At 36.2% G+C, this 17,589-nt stretch overlaps 1 protein-coding gene across 2 annotated transcripts in view; it reads right to left on the bottom strand.

The window, feature by feature from the left end:
* LOC150099257 (follistatin-related protein 5-like) overlaps positions 1–17,589 on the bottom strand; it is a 503,787-nt gene that overhangs the window by 181,438 nt on the left and 304,760 nt on the right. For both annotated transcript variants that reach the window (XM_090403821.1, XM_090403822.1), the window contains exons 4-5: positions 12,737–12,958; positions 3,355–3,576 (exon numbers count right to left, since the gene is read on the bottom strand). In XM_090403821.1, the coding sequence (XP_090259947.1) occupies positions 3,355–3,576; positions 12,737–12,958 (444 nt within the window). The remainder of the gene's footprint in view (positions 1–3,354; positions 3,577–12,736; positions 12,959–17,589) is intronic.

The following is a 17,589-nucleotide window of genomic DNA, read 5'->3' as shown; positions in this document are numbered from 1 at the left end:
ACAATTTTCCTCCAAATCAGTCTGTTACTTGTCAACACTCCAACATTATCAGATCTTATATTTCTATCGTCTAAAGCACTTTGTACCTTATCAATCCACCTATATCTTGGTCTTCCTCTGGGTCGTTTTGCTGCCAACCTGGCAGAGAACACTTGTTTTGCTAATCTTTCTTCGCCCATTCTGTTTAAGTAACCATACCACCTGAGATTAGCTCTGCTAACGCATTCCTGAATGCTGACAATGTCAAGTTCTTTCCTAATATCCTCGTTTTTAATATGATACTGCCATTGATGCCATCTGTTTACGCCTATAATCTTTCTCAGGACTCTCAGATCCATAAGTTAAAACTGGTTTGAACACTGTCTTGTATACAGCTAATTTAGTGTTCCGACTAATTTCTCTCTTATTCCATATGAATTTATTCAATTGACTTCCCACCATACCAGCTTTACTGATTCTGTTGTCTATTTCTATATTTAATTTACCATCTTCAGTAAACATCGTGCCTAAGTAGCTGAAATGTTTTACTTGTTCCACAGGTTCTCCATTCACAACACAGTTGACATTTTCGATGATTCTGCCTATTTTCATTGTCTTTGTCTTTTTATTGCTGACCATCATACCATATCTATTACAACAGCTATTCAATTTAGTCAGAGAATCTTGCAGACTTGTAGCGGATTTATTTAGAAGTATAACATCATCCGCATAAAGCAAAGAGCTGACATTAACATCTCCAATTTTGATATCATGTTTAATACCACTTTCCTTCATAATGTGATCCATATAGATAATGAATAACAGAGGGGATAACGTACATCCTTGTCTCACACCAGATTTAACATTAAACCATCTTCCTGTACTTCCTTCAATTCTAACTGCTGACTTACAACACAAATAAAGACTAAGTATTGCTTGATATAATGCCCCATTGACACCATATAACTGCAGCGTATTGAATAGCTTCTCTCTTGGCACCTTGTCATATGCCTTTTCCAGATCGACAAAACTTAAATACAGATCTTTGTTATATTCCCATGCTTTCTCGACTATTTGTCGTAAAGTGAAGATCTGATCCTGACAGCCTCTATTTGGCCTGAATCCAGCTTGTTCTTCACCAAGCTTTTCTTCCACAATTCTTCTCAACTGTTTCTCAAGTATACTTGCATAGATCTTGCCAGGAACACTCAGTAGGGAAATACCTCTGTAATTCTCACATGCAGTTTTATTTCCCTTTTTATATATGGGTACTATGAGAGCTCTACTCCAATCATCGGGAATTCGTCCCTCTGTCCAGGCTTTCTGAACTATGCAGTGCAGCCACTGTAAGACTCTTATACCACCATACTTCAGCATTTCTGGTCGAATATCATCTACTCCTGCTGCCTTTCCACATTTCAAGCCTTTGATGGCTTTTTCTACTTCAACTATGGATATGTATTCCTGACTACATGCCTGGTCAGTGTTTTTTACCACTGTGCTGTCATCACTGCTTGTTTCATTTAGCAGTTTTTCAAAGTAATTACTCCATACTTCAAGGATATCTTTTTCTCCCGTTTTCATGTTACCTTTATCATCTCTATCAGCACTCTTTCCTCCATTCTTAAGCTTCTTCAACAACCTCCAGAATATTTTGCCACCTTCTTCATATTTATTTTCTATATTCTTGCCAAAGTCCTCCCATGACTTTTGTTTAGCTAGTTTTACACAGTGTTTAGAATTCTTGCATTTGTCTCTATATTCTCTAAGAGCACAAGCTGATTTATTTGACAGGAACGTTTGGTATGCTTTCTTCTTTTCCTTCACTGCCTCTTTAACTTCCTGTGTCCACCAGGGAGTTCTGATTTTTTTATCCTTACAGACAACCTCACCACATGCCTCTCTGGCAGAATCAATCAATGTTTTCTTCAGAGTTTGCCACTGAATCTCCAAGGTTTGATTCCTGTTCTCAAACTCTTTCATTTTTTCTTCAATAGTCTTTGTGTATTTTAGTCTACAGCTCACATCTGAGAGCTGCTCAACTTTTATTCGCTTTAAAACTTTCTTACATGTTATTCTTTTCAATATGAAATTCAATTTTATCCTGCTCAAGACTAAATAGTGATCACTTCCAATTTCAAATCCTCTGTACACTCTGGTGTCCTGCACCAGGGAGAAAACATCACTATCAACAATAACATAGTCAAAGAGACTTTTCTTATTCCTAGCCTCTTCTCTCCATGTGAATTTGTGCAAATTTTTATGTTGGAACATGGTGTTAGTAATAACCAGTCCATGTCCTGAGCAGAAATCCAACAGATATTTGCCATTATTATTAGCTTTGCTCTTTTCTCCAAATTTTCCCAAAATATTTTTGTATGTCTCACAATCATTTCCTACTCTGCTATTTAGATCCCCAACAAGGACCAACTTTTCATTTTTCATTGTGTCAGTTGCTTTTTCTAAAGCCTCAAAAAATTCCTAAACTTCTACCTTAGTAGAACCTTCTGTGGGACCATAGGCACAAATAAGTCTCATTGTCCAGTTCCCCATTCTCATATTTGCCCACATTACTCTACTTGAGACTGCCTGCCATTCAAGAAGATTAGCCTCGTATTTTGTGTTGAATACTATGGCTACTCCTTCTTTTCCTTGATTGTCATTGCCTGAATATATACATTTTGTATTTATTGCTCAGAAAGATCTCACCAGTTTTGGTCTTTTTTGTTTCAGTCACCCCTATTATGTCGATCTGGTACTTATCTAATTCCTCAGCTAGCTCCATTTCTTTGCCATTCAGGCTTCTTATGTTGATAGTACTGATCTTTAACTCTGGTGATGTTGAGTTGGGGTTTATTTTCAGATTTGTTCCAGTAGCTGACTTTTCGCCGTTCGCCCTGGTTCCCTGGCAAAAACAACGGGGGCCTTGTTTAACCAGGCGACGCCCCAGCCGGCATGAAATTTTGTCGTGTTGTACCATCATTCTATATTTTGGGGTGCTTAAGGGTCAAAGCTGTATAACTGAGAGGAGACCTCCACATAGCCTTTAAAGGAATGTGGAGAACCGACCAGAGCTTCTGACCTAATGTCCAATCCTCACCTTCTCGTGGTGCACCCTGTTGGGTATCTACTTGGATACTGAACGGACGAGGATGGGCTGGCAATTTGGGATTTAGCCGACCAAATTGTAATTCTTATTGGTTAAACCAAAATATAGAAAGAAATGAAATTGATATATATATATATATATATATATATATATATATATATATATATAGCTTGATAAAGAGAAGAATTTCAGAAGACAAATTTTTGTAAATTTTAATGTAATTTAAGAATTTATTACTATTTTTTTTTTTATTTATTAGAACTAACCAGATTTTTTGCTATCCATAAGTTTGGCATTGTTATAGAGAAGTAAGTTCTCCTTCATGAAATCGTATTCCTCATGAGTGCATTCTCTTTGTGTAGACTCCATACTTGGTTCTGTTGTTGTAGTGGCTCTAAACTCGGGCTGAGGAAGGTTGGTCCAAGAAGCTGGCATCTCAGTTCTCTTTTCCTGAGATATTGACTTATGTTTCTCTTTGCTATCATAATCTGAAAATGATGAAAGGTTGTAAATATCAAGGATGAAAAACTTAGTAAACATTGGTTATAAAATGTTTAAAAAAATGTGTTTAATTACAAAGCAGGGTTTATATACAGAAGTTACATAAATTTTTATTTCATTGAAATTTATACGAATAACTCTAAAAACCATGAAGTTTAATAAAAATACTTTTAAATAAAAATTTTAACAAAATCTATAAGTAAACAAAAAGAGTCAAAACAGCAATAAGTCACCATAACATCAAATGAAATCCACACTGGAAAGCAGAACCACACTGAACAGGAAGATAATGCACACTATCATAGAATGAAATATTTTGACAAAGGAAAATAATATCATAAAAGCAATTTGTTTTAAAGAGAAGAGCTGGGCTTCATGGGTTGGGTGCATGGTATATTATTATTATTATTATTGTTGTTCCAGGCAACTCCAAGGAGTCGACAGACTCATCGAGGGAGGCCCTAACATCATGTCACGAACAACTATTCCACATTCACACAGTATCTATCATACCTTGCCTTAAACTCATTCACGGTCGCAGCATCCACAACAGACCCTGGAAGCTTATTCCACTCATTCACTACTCTCCAAGTAAAAAACCTAGCTCTAACACCCTTGTCAACCATGCTCTTGCCCAGCTTCCATTCATGGCCTCTAGTCTTCATCACCAGTCATATTTTCAAAAATATCTTCTGGATCAATCTTATAGAAACCCTTCAGTAATTTGAATGTCTCAATCATATCACCCCTCCTTTGCCTATCGACCAATTTCGGCAACCCACAAATCTTCAACCTATTCTCATAAGGTTCGTTCCACAGACCTGCTATCATCTTGGTCACTCGTCTCTGGACCCTCTCCACTTCCTCCCCATCACGAAGAAACCCTGGTGCCCATAAAGGGGGACAATAGTCCAGATGGGGTCTTATCAAAGCTCGATACAGAGAAACAACAACTTGTTTGTCTCTGAATGTTAAAGTATTTTTCAGAAGCCAAGTGATTTGGTGAGCTGATTTAGTCACTTTTGCAATGTGCCCCCTAAACTTCAATTCCCTATCCACCAACACTCCCAAATCCCTGGCCTCATCAATCTCCTGGAGTACAGTTCCACCAATGCGATATACTGCTGCTATTCTTTTCACCCCAAAGTGCATAACCTTACACTTTGGCACATTAAATTGACATCCATTTTTCCTAGCCCAGTCCTCCAAACTATCCAAATCATCCTGTAAAATTTTGACATCCTGTGCACTCATAATTGCTCTACCCAACTTTGCATCATCAGCAAACAAGTGAACACTTCCTCTCAAATCCTTTCCTATATCATTAATGAACAAATTGAAAAGCAGTGGTCCAAGAACAGAGCCCTGTGGCACTCCACTAGTCACAAGCCTTCTTTTAGACTCCACTCCTGAATAAACCACTCTCTGGTATCTCTCCTTCAACCACCCTCCTATCCATCTCACCAACCCTATATCTATCCCCATCTGCTCCAGTTTACTGATTAGGGTTCTATGTGGTATCCTATCAAAAGCCTTGGCAAGGTCCAGTAGTATTACTGTAAACCCATTACCCCTATCCAGTTCAGCCGTCACTGTGTTATAAAACATGAGCAAGTTACTGAGGCATGATCTACCCTTCACAAAACCATGTTGTCCCCCATACAATATCCCATTTTCATCTATCCAATCCTGTATTCTTTTCTTGACTAATTTCTCTAAGACCTTGACAATGATTCCTGATATGCTAATCGGTCGGTAATTTACAACAGCAGTCTTGGAACCACCTTTATGCAGCTAACTATTTTCCCCTCTTTCCACCCCCTCGGGACTAACCCAGACCCGAGACTCAAATTAAACAAAATGGTCAAGGGTACTGACAATTCTTTAGCTGCTTCTCGTACAACACGAGCTGGTATACCATCCAATCCCACAGATGTATTGACATTGAGGTTATGCAATAGACTACTCACCTCCACTTCATTCAACATAATTCCCGTATAATCTACTGGTACATTCGTTTCTGCAATGTCACCACCTGGATGATATATTCTTGCAAAATGCTCACTCAGTAACTCAACTATATCAACTGATTCAGTTACCTCCTTACCATCGGCATTCTTTAAAATCATTCTGCCATGTACATTTTTCCTTTTACTTGCTACATATCTAAAAAACTGTTTAGGATTCTCTTTAGCCTGCATGGCCAATATTCTTTCGTAATCCTTTTTTGCTTTTCTTACCACACTCGTTACCCTTCTGGCCTGTGCTTTATACCGTTCCTGTGCCTGCCGGTCACCTTTCTCCTTAAATTCCCTCCATAGTTGTTTCTTTTTTTGCAGGCTCAAGCTTAAAGGTGTTATTCATCCATTTAACCCCTAGTTGATTTATTATTCGGACTCTAGGTATACAGTCAGCCATTGCTTCATGCAAACACTTCTTAACTACCTCCCATGCACTATCGACTTCTAGTCCTTGCAGTTGTACATGCTATGGCACTGAACCAATCAAACTCCTAAGCTTGTCATACTTTCCAGCCCGATAATTCCATATGTACATATGTACCCTGTCTTAATTGAAAATTCTACACCTTTAGCCACCTCCCAAGTCAAGACCCTATGATCACTCTCACCGATTGGTGGCAATGTGGTCATATTTGTTACAGCCAAATCCTCAGATGTAATTACTAGGTCAAGCACTCTCTGACCCCTAGTATTTTCCATTACATGCTGTCGCAGATAGTTATCCCTTAATAACCGCATAAAATCCAATTCCTTCCTCCCGTGTGTCCTCTCCTCACTCCAATCAATGCGACCATAGTTGAAATCTCCCATAATAATCATCCTCCTTCCACTCGTTTCTTCTATTTGCTTGTGCATACTGTCACCACCATCTTTTCCATCACCTTTTCTATAGCAGCACCCAATTGTATATTTAGTTCTGCTAGCCACAATCTCACACCAAATGGCCTCAAATGTGCTCTTTTCTCTATCCTGCAATTCATCTTCTATTCTCCTTGGCAGCAGCTCATCAGCTATCATCAACAATACTCCTCCCCCATTTTATTCTCCCTGTCATTCCTGAACACACTATACCCATCACATTCAATCCCACTAGCTATATCATCTACAGTCAGCCATGTTTCACTAATACCAATAACCTGTGGTCTGGAAGTGCCAACCATGGCCAAAAACTCTTCCTTCTTGTTCCTAATACTCCTAGCATTAGTTTACATGAATTTACGACCCCCCCATTAGCCCTAACCCTACCTTGATGCCTTATATTAACTATCCCACTCTGATTTGTTCTCCTTATTTGCTCGGGCATATTATATTCATTCTTACATTCAACTGCCTCCCTAAGGACTGTATATCTATCCCCCCCCTTAATAAATCTAGTTTCCCTGAATTTGCACATCCACCACATTCAGCAACACTTTCTCAAGTCTTCTTACACCGTAACCATTCAAATGCAAGCCATCCATCTTATATAGATCCTTTCGCCCATCGAACTCACTCCACATGTCCACAAATTCTACACCACTCGTCATACATAACCCACGCATAAAGTCATTCGCAATTATGGCCCTCCTTTTAAACATTTCACTGTCATGTATATGTGCCCTGACGAACAAACTCTGGGTTCAAATGAAGCTGTGACATGGATGTTTGCAAGTTTCTAGATAGATTTTTGTGTCCAGTATGAAACCACCAGTGCCATCTTTCTTTATGCAGTGGAACTTTTTTTTTTCTTTTTAAAAAGAAAAAAACTCAAACTTAAAAAGTACAGCTAATTTCTAGAGCAATGTTCTCAAATTATGCAATCCATAACCACCCTACAGTAGTAATTCTCACCCATATGTTTCTAATCTTTAAGGAGTGGGTGGGCCTACTACTAAACAAAAAAGCTAGTTCTTTTATCAAGCAGCTGTAATCAAGTGAAAAAATGGGAGCAATTAAAGCTTCATGTAAGTAAATCAGGTAATCTCTCCTCTTGGTAATTCAAATCCTAATCCCTAGTGGAATATCCTCTTCCTCAGCTATTCACATCCTTTCTATAATGATACTTCTTGCAACTGTGTGATAGAAATTATCCATGTCAGAAAGATGGTATTCCACCAAATGTGCTCCAGAGATGTATTTCTGTCCCTCATCTCCACACTACAGCCACTCCACAGCACTGAAGTCCATATACAACCAATAATAATAAAAAAAAAAAAAAAAAAAGACAAGAATATACATCAAACTATTGACCTACTACTAAGTGTGCTAGGATGATAATCCAAGAAAAATTTAGCATATTATAAGTTGCTTAAGACAAAACTTAAGCTTCACAGACATCCCACAACACTTGCAAAACAGTCATTAACAGTGCTGTTTGACTTTGAAAGGAATAAATGCAGAAAAAAGTCACTGCTTGTGCCAATCATGCTTTCTAGTCCATTACAAAGGCTGTTAGGTAGAATTCTGCCCACGTGCTCCTGCCTCTCTCTCTCTCTCTCTCTCTCTCACCCACTGGCAATATACAACATCACCTAAAGATAAGGCTGACTGCTTGGCATTATTTTCTTCATTTAACTCCTGCATAGATGACCAAGGATATCATCTCCAACTTTACCTGGAATATTACATCACATGCCTCCTGTAGCCTTCCAACAGAATAAATCATTAGAAGAATCTTGAACAACCTGGATACCAAAAAAACTTCTGGTCCTGATGGTAGTCCATCAAATCTAATAGATGGGCTTAGGTGCCGACGGTTATTCATGACAAATTTTTAACGGTATTAACAACACCAAAAATATTTTAATCAAAAGATGTTTTATTAACTGCTTATGTTTTGCTAAATTTCAAATCAGCATCATCAGAGCACAACACACTTGTACACACGACAGTGAGCAGTGAAACAATATAATTGCAATGGATAAAAGATCTCAAGTCCTATTTTGGCACCCTCTAATGTTGTAAAAAAAAGAAAAAAAACATTACAGCTATGTGGGAGTTGCTCTTAAGATGGCAGTCTCCCAAATTTTTGGCAAATTAATGCAACCATATTTATTCAGGTTAGGAGAATTCTTCAATACTTCAAAGTAGGAATTGTAGCCATTGCTGACTCAAAAAATAATCTTTCAAATCTGTAATGACTCCTAAATAGCACATTCATTTTTTTCCATCTAATCCTGTGTGAAGGAGTGTCCAAAGTATAGTCTGCCAGTCCTGACTTGCCATAGTAATAGTAGCGAATGTATTTTTTATGTTCTTCCAGGTGGATGTTAATTGCTCTTCCTGTTTTTCCATAGTAGGCCAAGTCAAAGTAAATGGGTGTGCTAAAGGATGAAGTTTATCCTTAGGCGAGCAGATCAGAGTTGCTAGTTTGACACGAGGTTTGAAAATGGTGTGAAGGCCATGTTTCATCAGTACTTTGGCTATCTTTCCTGATGTATCTCTGACATAGGGAATAGAGATGGTCATGTTGCTGTGTATTAGGGAAGGGAGGAGTAATGGGCTATGTAATATTTTATCTATTTTGTAGGAATTGTAGCCATTGGCCAAGAATGTATGGCACAACTTTGGTCATAAACAGCCAACACCACAAAATCCACTTCACAGTAGAAAAAGAATCTAATAACTGTTTACCATTTCTTGACACATTAGTCACTCGTCTTTCACCCACACACAGGAAGATATTTACATAAACAATCACATCATCATCCAGTCCAACAATATTGCATTTTAAAAACACTTAGAGCCAGAGCCGTTCTAATGACACAGCTCTGACCACAGAACTCAAATATCTGTGCCATATGTTCTTGGCCAACGGCTACAATTCCTACAGAGATACATAAGATAGCCAAAGTACTGATGAAACATGGCCATCGCACCACTTTCGAATCTCATGTCAAACTAGCAACTCTGATCTGCTCACCTAAGAATAAACTTTACCCTTTAGCACACCCAGGAGTGTATGAAGTTCCCTGTTACTTGGCCTACTATGGGCAAACAGGAAGATCAATTAATATCTGCCTGGAAGAACATAAAAAATACATTCGCTACTATTACTATGGCAAGTCAGGACTGGCAGACCATGCTTTTGGACACTCCTTCACACAGGATTAGATGGAAGAAAATGAATTTGCTATTTAGGAGTCGTTACAGATCTGAAAGATTATTTTTTGCAATGGCTTTGAAGAATTCTCCTAACCAGAACAAATATGGTTGCATTAATTTGCCAAAAATTTCGGAGACTGTCATCTTAAGAGCAACTCCCACATAGCTGTAATGATTTTTTTCTTTTCTTTTTTTACAACATTAGAGGGCACCAAAATAGGACTTTAGATCTTTTGTCCATTGCAATTATACTGTTTCACTTATTCACTAACTTACTTACTCACCTATTCACTACTTCGCATGTACAAGTATGTTGTGCTCTGATGATGCTGATTTGAAATTCAGCAAAATATAAGCAGTTAATAAAACATACTTTGATAAACTTGTTTGGTGTTGTTAATACCGTTAAAAATTAGTCATGAATATTACTTAAATAAAGAGACAACAGGCTTCACTTCGGCGATTTAACATTATTAAAATTATGGGGATATTAAATCCCACATTGTTTCAAAACCAAATAAGAAACTCAAAGATTGGAATCAAAGAGTTTCATACTGAATATATAGTAGACTATAAAAGTATCGGCGGATACTAGCGTAAGCTAAAGCATGTAGTACATAGTACAAACTAGGGCAACTCGTAGCAAAGGTGGGTAAAGTTCTGATCACTATTCTTAGTATTTCCCATAATGCAAAACATATCTCCTAGGAGATGTATGATGTTATACATTATGGAGGAAGATCCAGACAGGTTTCAACCTTTGAGGTCTCATCAGTGAGTAGGTAGACCAAATTAATACTGAAGGTATAGCGAAAAGAACTTATATACTTTGCTATACGAGTTGTCTAAAAGGTGCACCCATTAAATTATTACTTAAATAAAGAGCCAATAGACTTCACTTCGGCGATATAACATTATTAAAATTATGGGGATATTTAGTCCCACATTGTTTCAAAACCAAATAAGTTTTTACATAGTCTACTAAGTTCTTTTATAGTCTACTATATATTCGGTATGAAATTCTTTGATTCCAATCTTTGAGTTTCTTATTCGGTTTTGAGACAATGTGGTCATGAATATTATTACAATATTATCATCAACACCCGGCCTCCATGGAGTCAGAGACTCATCATGGGAGGTACTCACTATTGCATACAATTCATCCAACAGCGTCTTAAAACCGCATCTGCAGACACATTGAATTAAACTGATTCAATGTGTCCACATCCACAACACACTCAGGCAATGCATTCCACTCACCTACCACCCTCCATGCAAAGAACCTGCTTCTCACTCCTTTGCTCATACCCTCCTTATACAGTTTCCGGCAATGGCCTCTTGTTCTACTTCCATCTCCAATTCTATGAAAAATCTCTTCCATGTCTACCTGATAACAACCCCTGACCAATTTATATGTCTCAATCATATCTCCCCCCCCCTCTTCCTCCTATTCACGAGGCTTTGCAACTTACATTCCCTCAATCTGTCCTCGTACTCCACATTCCAAAGACCCCTGACTACCTTTGTGAATCTTCTCTGTACCCTTTCCAACATATCCTCGTCACCATGAAAACCCGGCGACCAAATCTGTGCACAATAATCCATATGAGGCCTGATCAAGGCCTTATACAATGGAATCATAACCTCTCTATTTCTGCATGTCAGGGTTCTCCACATCATTGCCATTATTTGATGTGATGTCTTCACAACTTGTGCAATGTGGCCCCTGAATTTCAGGTCCTTGTCCACCATCACACCTAGATCTCTCATTTCCTCTACTTCTGTTAAAGTTTCCCCACAGCCTTGATTATGTAGGGTTCACATATTTGTTATTAGTACGTAACACCTCCAGGGAGTCCAAAGACTCATCGAGGGAGGGCACCTACTCTACAACTCTCTGTCTTCACCAAACGCAACTACCTTCATTATCTATACCAATGCCAGCTACCGCTGGCCACCACTGCTAGTATTTTCACAGATAATCACAAACATCCATGCCCATGGCAGGATATATTTATATATGTATAAAATTAAATATTACTTAAAATACATTATAAAATCAAGAGAGAGAGAGAGAGAGAGAGAGAGAGCTTTCCTCTTTCCACAGATTTGGTTTCAATGGAATATGCTACAACTTGTGGTGTGCTGATCCAATATACAAAGTACACAATTTCTCATGTTTCATCCCCTGTACAATACTAAACAATTCATTCCTGCACAGCACAAACATGTTAATAATAACACAGATTTCGCTTGTGTATTTTACAAGTGTAACTGAAAACTTATAAAAATATTATTCAAAAAAAAAAAAAAAATCACTATTCAGCACCCACAGTGATTTTTTTTTTTTTTTTATGAAGAAAGAAAAAAAAAGTTAGTCGTTAATAATAAAAGGCAATGTCTACAGTGGATATATTCCATGAACCGTTTTTGAAGAACATTACTGGGAACACTGATCCTTTTCAATATATCAATGTCACTATACACAAATTATTGCTATTTCTATTTTGTGAAAGGTAGCGAACTGTTAAATTTTTATTTTATTACACACTTCTTTATATTGCTTTCATCCTCTACAACAGTTCACGGGATTACCAGAGAGAATTTATATATATTGCATCACTGAAGATATCTATAAATTTACCATTTTAACAAGTATAAAGTTATTTACAAATGGTTGTTATCCAACCATTAATAACAAAAATATTTAGGGTGTATTGTTTACGCAATTTTATTGCATACCCAGTTGGAGACCAACAAAATGCTCTTGTGAAAATGAATCTCGGTACAATTTGTACTTTAAGAGAGACCAAAAAAAAAAAAAAAAGACAAACAGAGAAATGGACAGCACTATGCCGAATTCTGTATCTATCTCTACTTTTTAGGTGATAAAATGCAATAGCTGACAATGAATTATTAAAGTACAATAACTCTGAAAACGCTCAATATAATACAATATTGAAGAAAGTGTCAAATGTGTCAACATTCCACATCAAATGCTTTAGGCAGTGTTGTTATACAAAATAAATAATGTTTCACGTACTTTTCTTCTTTAGACACCCTCCCTTGTGATCAATGGTAATAGTTCGTCCCGACAAGCAAGCCGCTCGATGTAGTTCGCAGTGATTGATGTAGTAGTTCCCATCTGAACCACAGACCGGCTTCTTCCTTTTCTTGCAGAATCGTTGACACACGCACACAGCTTCGCCAAGTTGGTTTACTTCACACTGACGCCCTCTTCCGCATACAGTTGTTTCACATGGATCTAGATAAACAAACAAAAAAGTAATTTTAAATTAAGAATTATGAACAGAATAGTATCGCATATGATTTAAATCAACATGATTAATTACGCTTATTAATAGGTATGTTTTTTCTTATAATAATAATTCGCTAACGCCTTTTATTCCTCAAAGAGAATAGGAGAAGCCGTTTCTTAAATTGTTATTTAAATAATAATAATAATAATAATAATAACAATAATTGTAACTTCGACTGTTCAGTATGATTCAGGAATCTTAAATTGCTAGACCTTTTAGGGGAAAAAACCGACTTCATTTATTATTTGTGAAACAAACTAATACTTAAAATTTCAGAGAATCAAAACAAAAAAAAAGTTTACGTTTAGTAACATGTTTTTGTTTATATTATATTGAAACATAAAAATATGGAACTATCTTTGATAAACTCACAATATAATTCAAATAATCGCAATGTTCGGAAATTTCTCTGTCTGATAACAGGTAGTGAACATACAAACAAAGATCATCTGGAGACGTATTCTCTTCCGTTTCGGTTCATAAGAAAGAAAAAAAAATCACATCCATTCCATTCTTATCGTCCATAAGGAATTTATTTCGCTATTATTTTCAAAATTATATTTAGGAATTTGTTCGTTACTATTTCTGCTCCGATTTTGTGTGTGTGTGTGTTCGTTTAATTATTGTTTTTCATTTCCTTCAGTTTCAGGTCCCGGAAGATTCATTTTTCTTGATTTTAGAATAATATCCATTGCTCATGACTTTTTTCCATATATTTTCTTCACGATTCTCTCATTTGATATTGTCTCATGACAGTTTGGAGATACAGATTATATTATATTATTATTTATAGAAGTGCTGTCTAAACTAGCTTCCCGTGGAATGAAATTTTACAGCTCGCAAATTCTTCTTCTTCTTCTTCTTCTTATTATTATTATTATTACGTGACACCTCCAAGGAGTCCAAAGACTCATCGAGGGAGGGCATCTACTCTACAACTCCGTTTCTACCACTTAATCCGCCACTACCATCATCACATACACCAATGCCAGCTATTGCCCATCACCACCACTAGTATTTTTTCTGTAAATTGCGTGTGTTCTCAAGGCCGATTTGTCTGTATACAGAATGAAAGAGACGAGTTTCCGGGAGAAAAAAAAAACTTCAAATGTAAAATTCATTTCTCAATTTTCTTCCTTATTTTATCATTCTAGTAGAACAATTGCGGAAGTCGTAGCACACTTTCAGCTATATGCGTTTTGTTACTGACTTTTGCTTGATTGCAACTTTTTAAGGTATGATCATGTCGCAGATACTGGATAATACCATGCTCTCATGCTGCAATTATTTTTAAGCAAATACAGACTTTTATACAAATAAAAGAAGAGTTATTAGATTAATGGAGTTGGAGGATTAGGTTAGGGAGACGGTGAGTTGCATTGGAGTAGTGTAACCTCTCATGCTGAGTCCTTGGACTCCTTTGAGGTGTCCGTGTGACGTGATAATAATAATTATAACTTAATAAATTTACATAACTTAAGTAAAGAATTTTATGTTATTGAATTATAAATTATATTGAAAACGAATGCATATTTGGTCATTTAAAAGGTTTATTTTGGGGTAGAATTCCACAATTTTTTTCTTTCTTTTTATTTACAAAATACATAAAAGTTTGTAGTCCCCCCCCCGAAATAAATAAATAAACGAGAGTCTATAACTTAAAAAAAAATCGTGAATTCCAAGACCGTTAAGTATTCTATTTACTTGTTCACGTGTTGTTTGATTTCTTCTCTGACTGAAGAAGTTAATAAAAAATATAATGTCTAGAGACATTATATTCTTTATATCTTATATTATTTTTTTATTTTTATTTTCTTCTTTTTTTTATTATATTCTCTTTATGTCTTATATTCTTTATGTCTAGAGACATTATACTTCTTTACATAAAACAAAGTAGTTCAGTTATACAGAAGAATGCAGGATCTTTTAGTAAAGAATATGAAAAGTCAATTCAAGAGCAAAGTAATATATCTACATCTGTAACAAAAACTGCAGAAGCATCTGTAATCGCTCAGTTGCCTATTCTAAAGTGAAGAAACGATTTTCTGTTGGAAAGTTGATTAAAATTGCTGCTATTGTCATGGCTAAAGCTTTTAATGAAAACCAACTAGCTAAAAAAGTTTGAAAGCGTTTCACCTTGCAAGGAAATGTTTTTAAGAAATTACAATACTTGATGACACTACAGATTGTAAAGTAATTGTTTATCAGCTTGATATTGTTATCAAGACCTTTGATGACTAGTGTAAACAAGCTGATGAATCAAACCATACATCTGTTCGGCAATCAATAATCCATGGAATGTTGTTATTAAAAATCCAGAGTAGAATTATTTAAAGTTTTTTTTTTTCGAAGAAATACTCAAACATAAGAGATTTGGGATTAAAAATCATTTCAATGTTTGGAAGTACTTATATATGCCAGGCGGCATTTTCCGATATGAAAAGAAAAAAAAAGTCAAAACATAGGAATACTATGAATGACTCTACTCTTGAACAATTACCTCACTTTTAATGACAATAACGAAGCAGATATACATCATATTTTAGTGAAGTGAATCGTCCACAATGTTTCATTAAATGTTAGTTGTTTTTTTTTTTTCAAATTTTAATTTCAACTGTTCTAGTATTAATTAAAAGTCCTTAAAGATTTGATAAATTATACAAGGCATCTTTATATTTATATCATTTATATACTTATTTCAAAAAATGTGGCATGCCATCTAACGTGTTTAAATATATAAAAAGTTATATTCTTTTACGACTCCCAAATACAAGAGGAAGTAAAGCCAATAGCAATTAAGGCCGTTTGTGGATAGGGATCAAGAGGAAAAAAAAATATATGGTGATATTCTGTTTGAAAAACATCAGCAGATTACTTTCGTAGGGAAAGTATTCCATAGAACTAATAAAGATAGAATAGAAAAATGAATGGGGTGAAAGAACAATTCGACTGTAAAAGGATGTTAAGTAATTGTTGCTTATGTTACTGTATGTTTTGCATAAATAGGGGAGAACTTCAATTATACTGACCATCTGACCATCTCTGAGAGGGAGGAAGGTTGGACGGATTTGTTGGATAGATTAAAAATAACTTATTGATTGTTAAGCTGAGCATTATTGAAGGTAAGGGGGGGGGAAGAGTTTAGAAAAGAACAAGGTTTTTTTATTACTTCTAGAGAAAAAGACAAAATTATGTCTTGGAAGCATTAATGGTGACTACGTTGTTGAATCTGGAAATGTTTGATAACTGCAAGGTTTGTCATAAGGATAGGATGCTATTTCATCCACCGTCTTCCCCATATACATAAACGACTTTCCCTCATACTGAAACCTTATTCACAGCTTTACTGATGATACTAGAGTTCTGAGAAAATTTAAATTAATAGGAAAATCTGACACCATAGCACATAGTGAACGATGGGAGAGGAGACTCGCAATCCAATTGCAAAGGGTTGAAGACAGATCATAAGATAGCAGTTTGCTGTGGAGTCCTCGATAGAAACTCTATCAAATGCCTTGAAAAACTTAAGTGTAACGATATAAGTTTCTACAAGTCACTCATTTCCGTGGCCATGTTCGGAAATGAGTGATGTAGGCGGAGATACGCTGTGAATCTTGAGTGTCGAGTTGTGGTCATTGATTAGCTGACGGTTTTTAGGGTGTGTGTTTAAAGAAGTTGACTGTTGATTACTCTCCCCATTACTTCAGAGCATTGACATGAGAGCAATAGGTAGATACTTTAATGATGGACGCTTGTGTCTTTTTTTTTTTTTTTTTTTGAATCAGCTGCGTATGGGCTTGTTTTTCCATGCTATTGGACGGATGCAAGCTGAATATAATATAATGTAGAAATTATAAAGAAATGGCGTTAGTTCACAAGTACATCTCCAAACACAGCTGGTAAGATGCCAACAGGATCAGAGACCTCTTTGGTATCTAGATTGTTCAAGATTCTTCAATGACTTTCTGCTGGAAGGCCACGGGAGGCATGTAATGTTTCATTTGAAAATGATTATTCTTGGTCATATATGCAGGAGTTGATGAAAAGAATGATGCCATGAGGTCAGCTTTATCTTTAAGCGATATTGTAATTCTTCCATCTGGGCAAGGAAGAAGTGGGAGCACAGATAAACAGAAGTTGCACTCAATGGCTTTTGCTATGCGCTAGAAAGCATGACTGGTACAGACGGCGAGTTTTCTACATTTAGTCTTTTCGAACTCTTAATGATGGAATTAGAGATGGAAAAGGAATTAGAGGATTTTTTGTTTTTAAAGAATAAACGCAGCATGAAAATACTCATAGAATAAAACAGAAATAGTTTATTACACTTATATTTTACGACTGCAACTTAAAGTTATACAACATACTGTAAGTTTGAAATACTGTATTTAAAAAAATTAAAATAAAGGAACATTAGTAATAAATGCAAAATAAATCCTCTTATGCCGTTTATTCACTAGAGAGTGTAATCAGAACTCCTTTAGCCCAAACTAACGTCAGTGGATCAGTCCATGGAGCTACCGATGATTTCGAGACATCGAGCAAGACTACTGCAGAATGCAGCCGTCTCGTATTC

The sequence above is a fragment of the Typopeltis vanoorti genome, chromosome 14, assembly GCF_054136105.1.
Source record: "Typopeltis vanoorti isolate ZY-2024b chromosome 14, IOZ_Tvanoo_1.0, whole genome shotgun sequence".
Lineage (NCBI taxonomy): Eukaryota > Metazoa > Arthropoda > Arachnida > Uropygi > Thelyphonidae > Typopeltis > Typopeltis vanoorti.
Note: the sequence above shows the minus strand (reverse complement) of the source record. Positions and strands in the feature narration are given on the sequence as shown.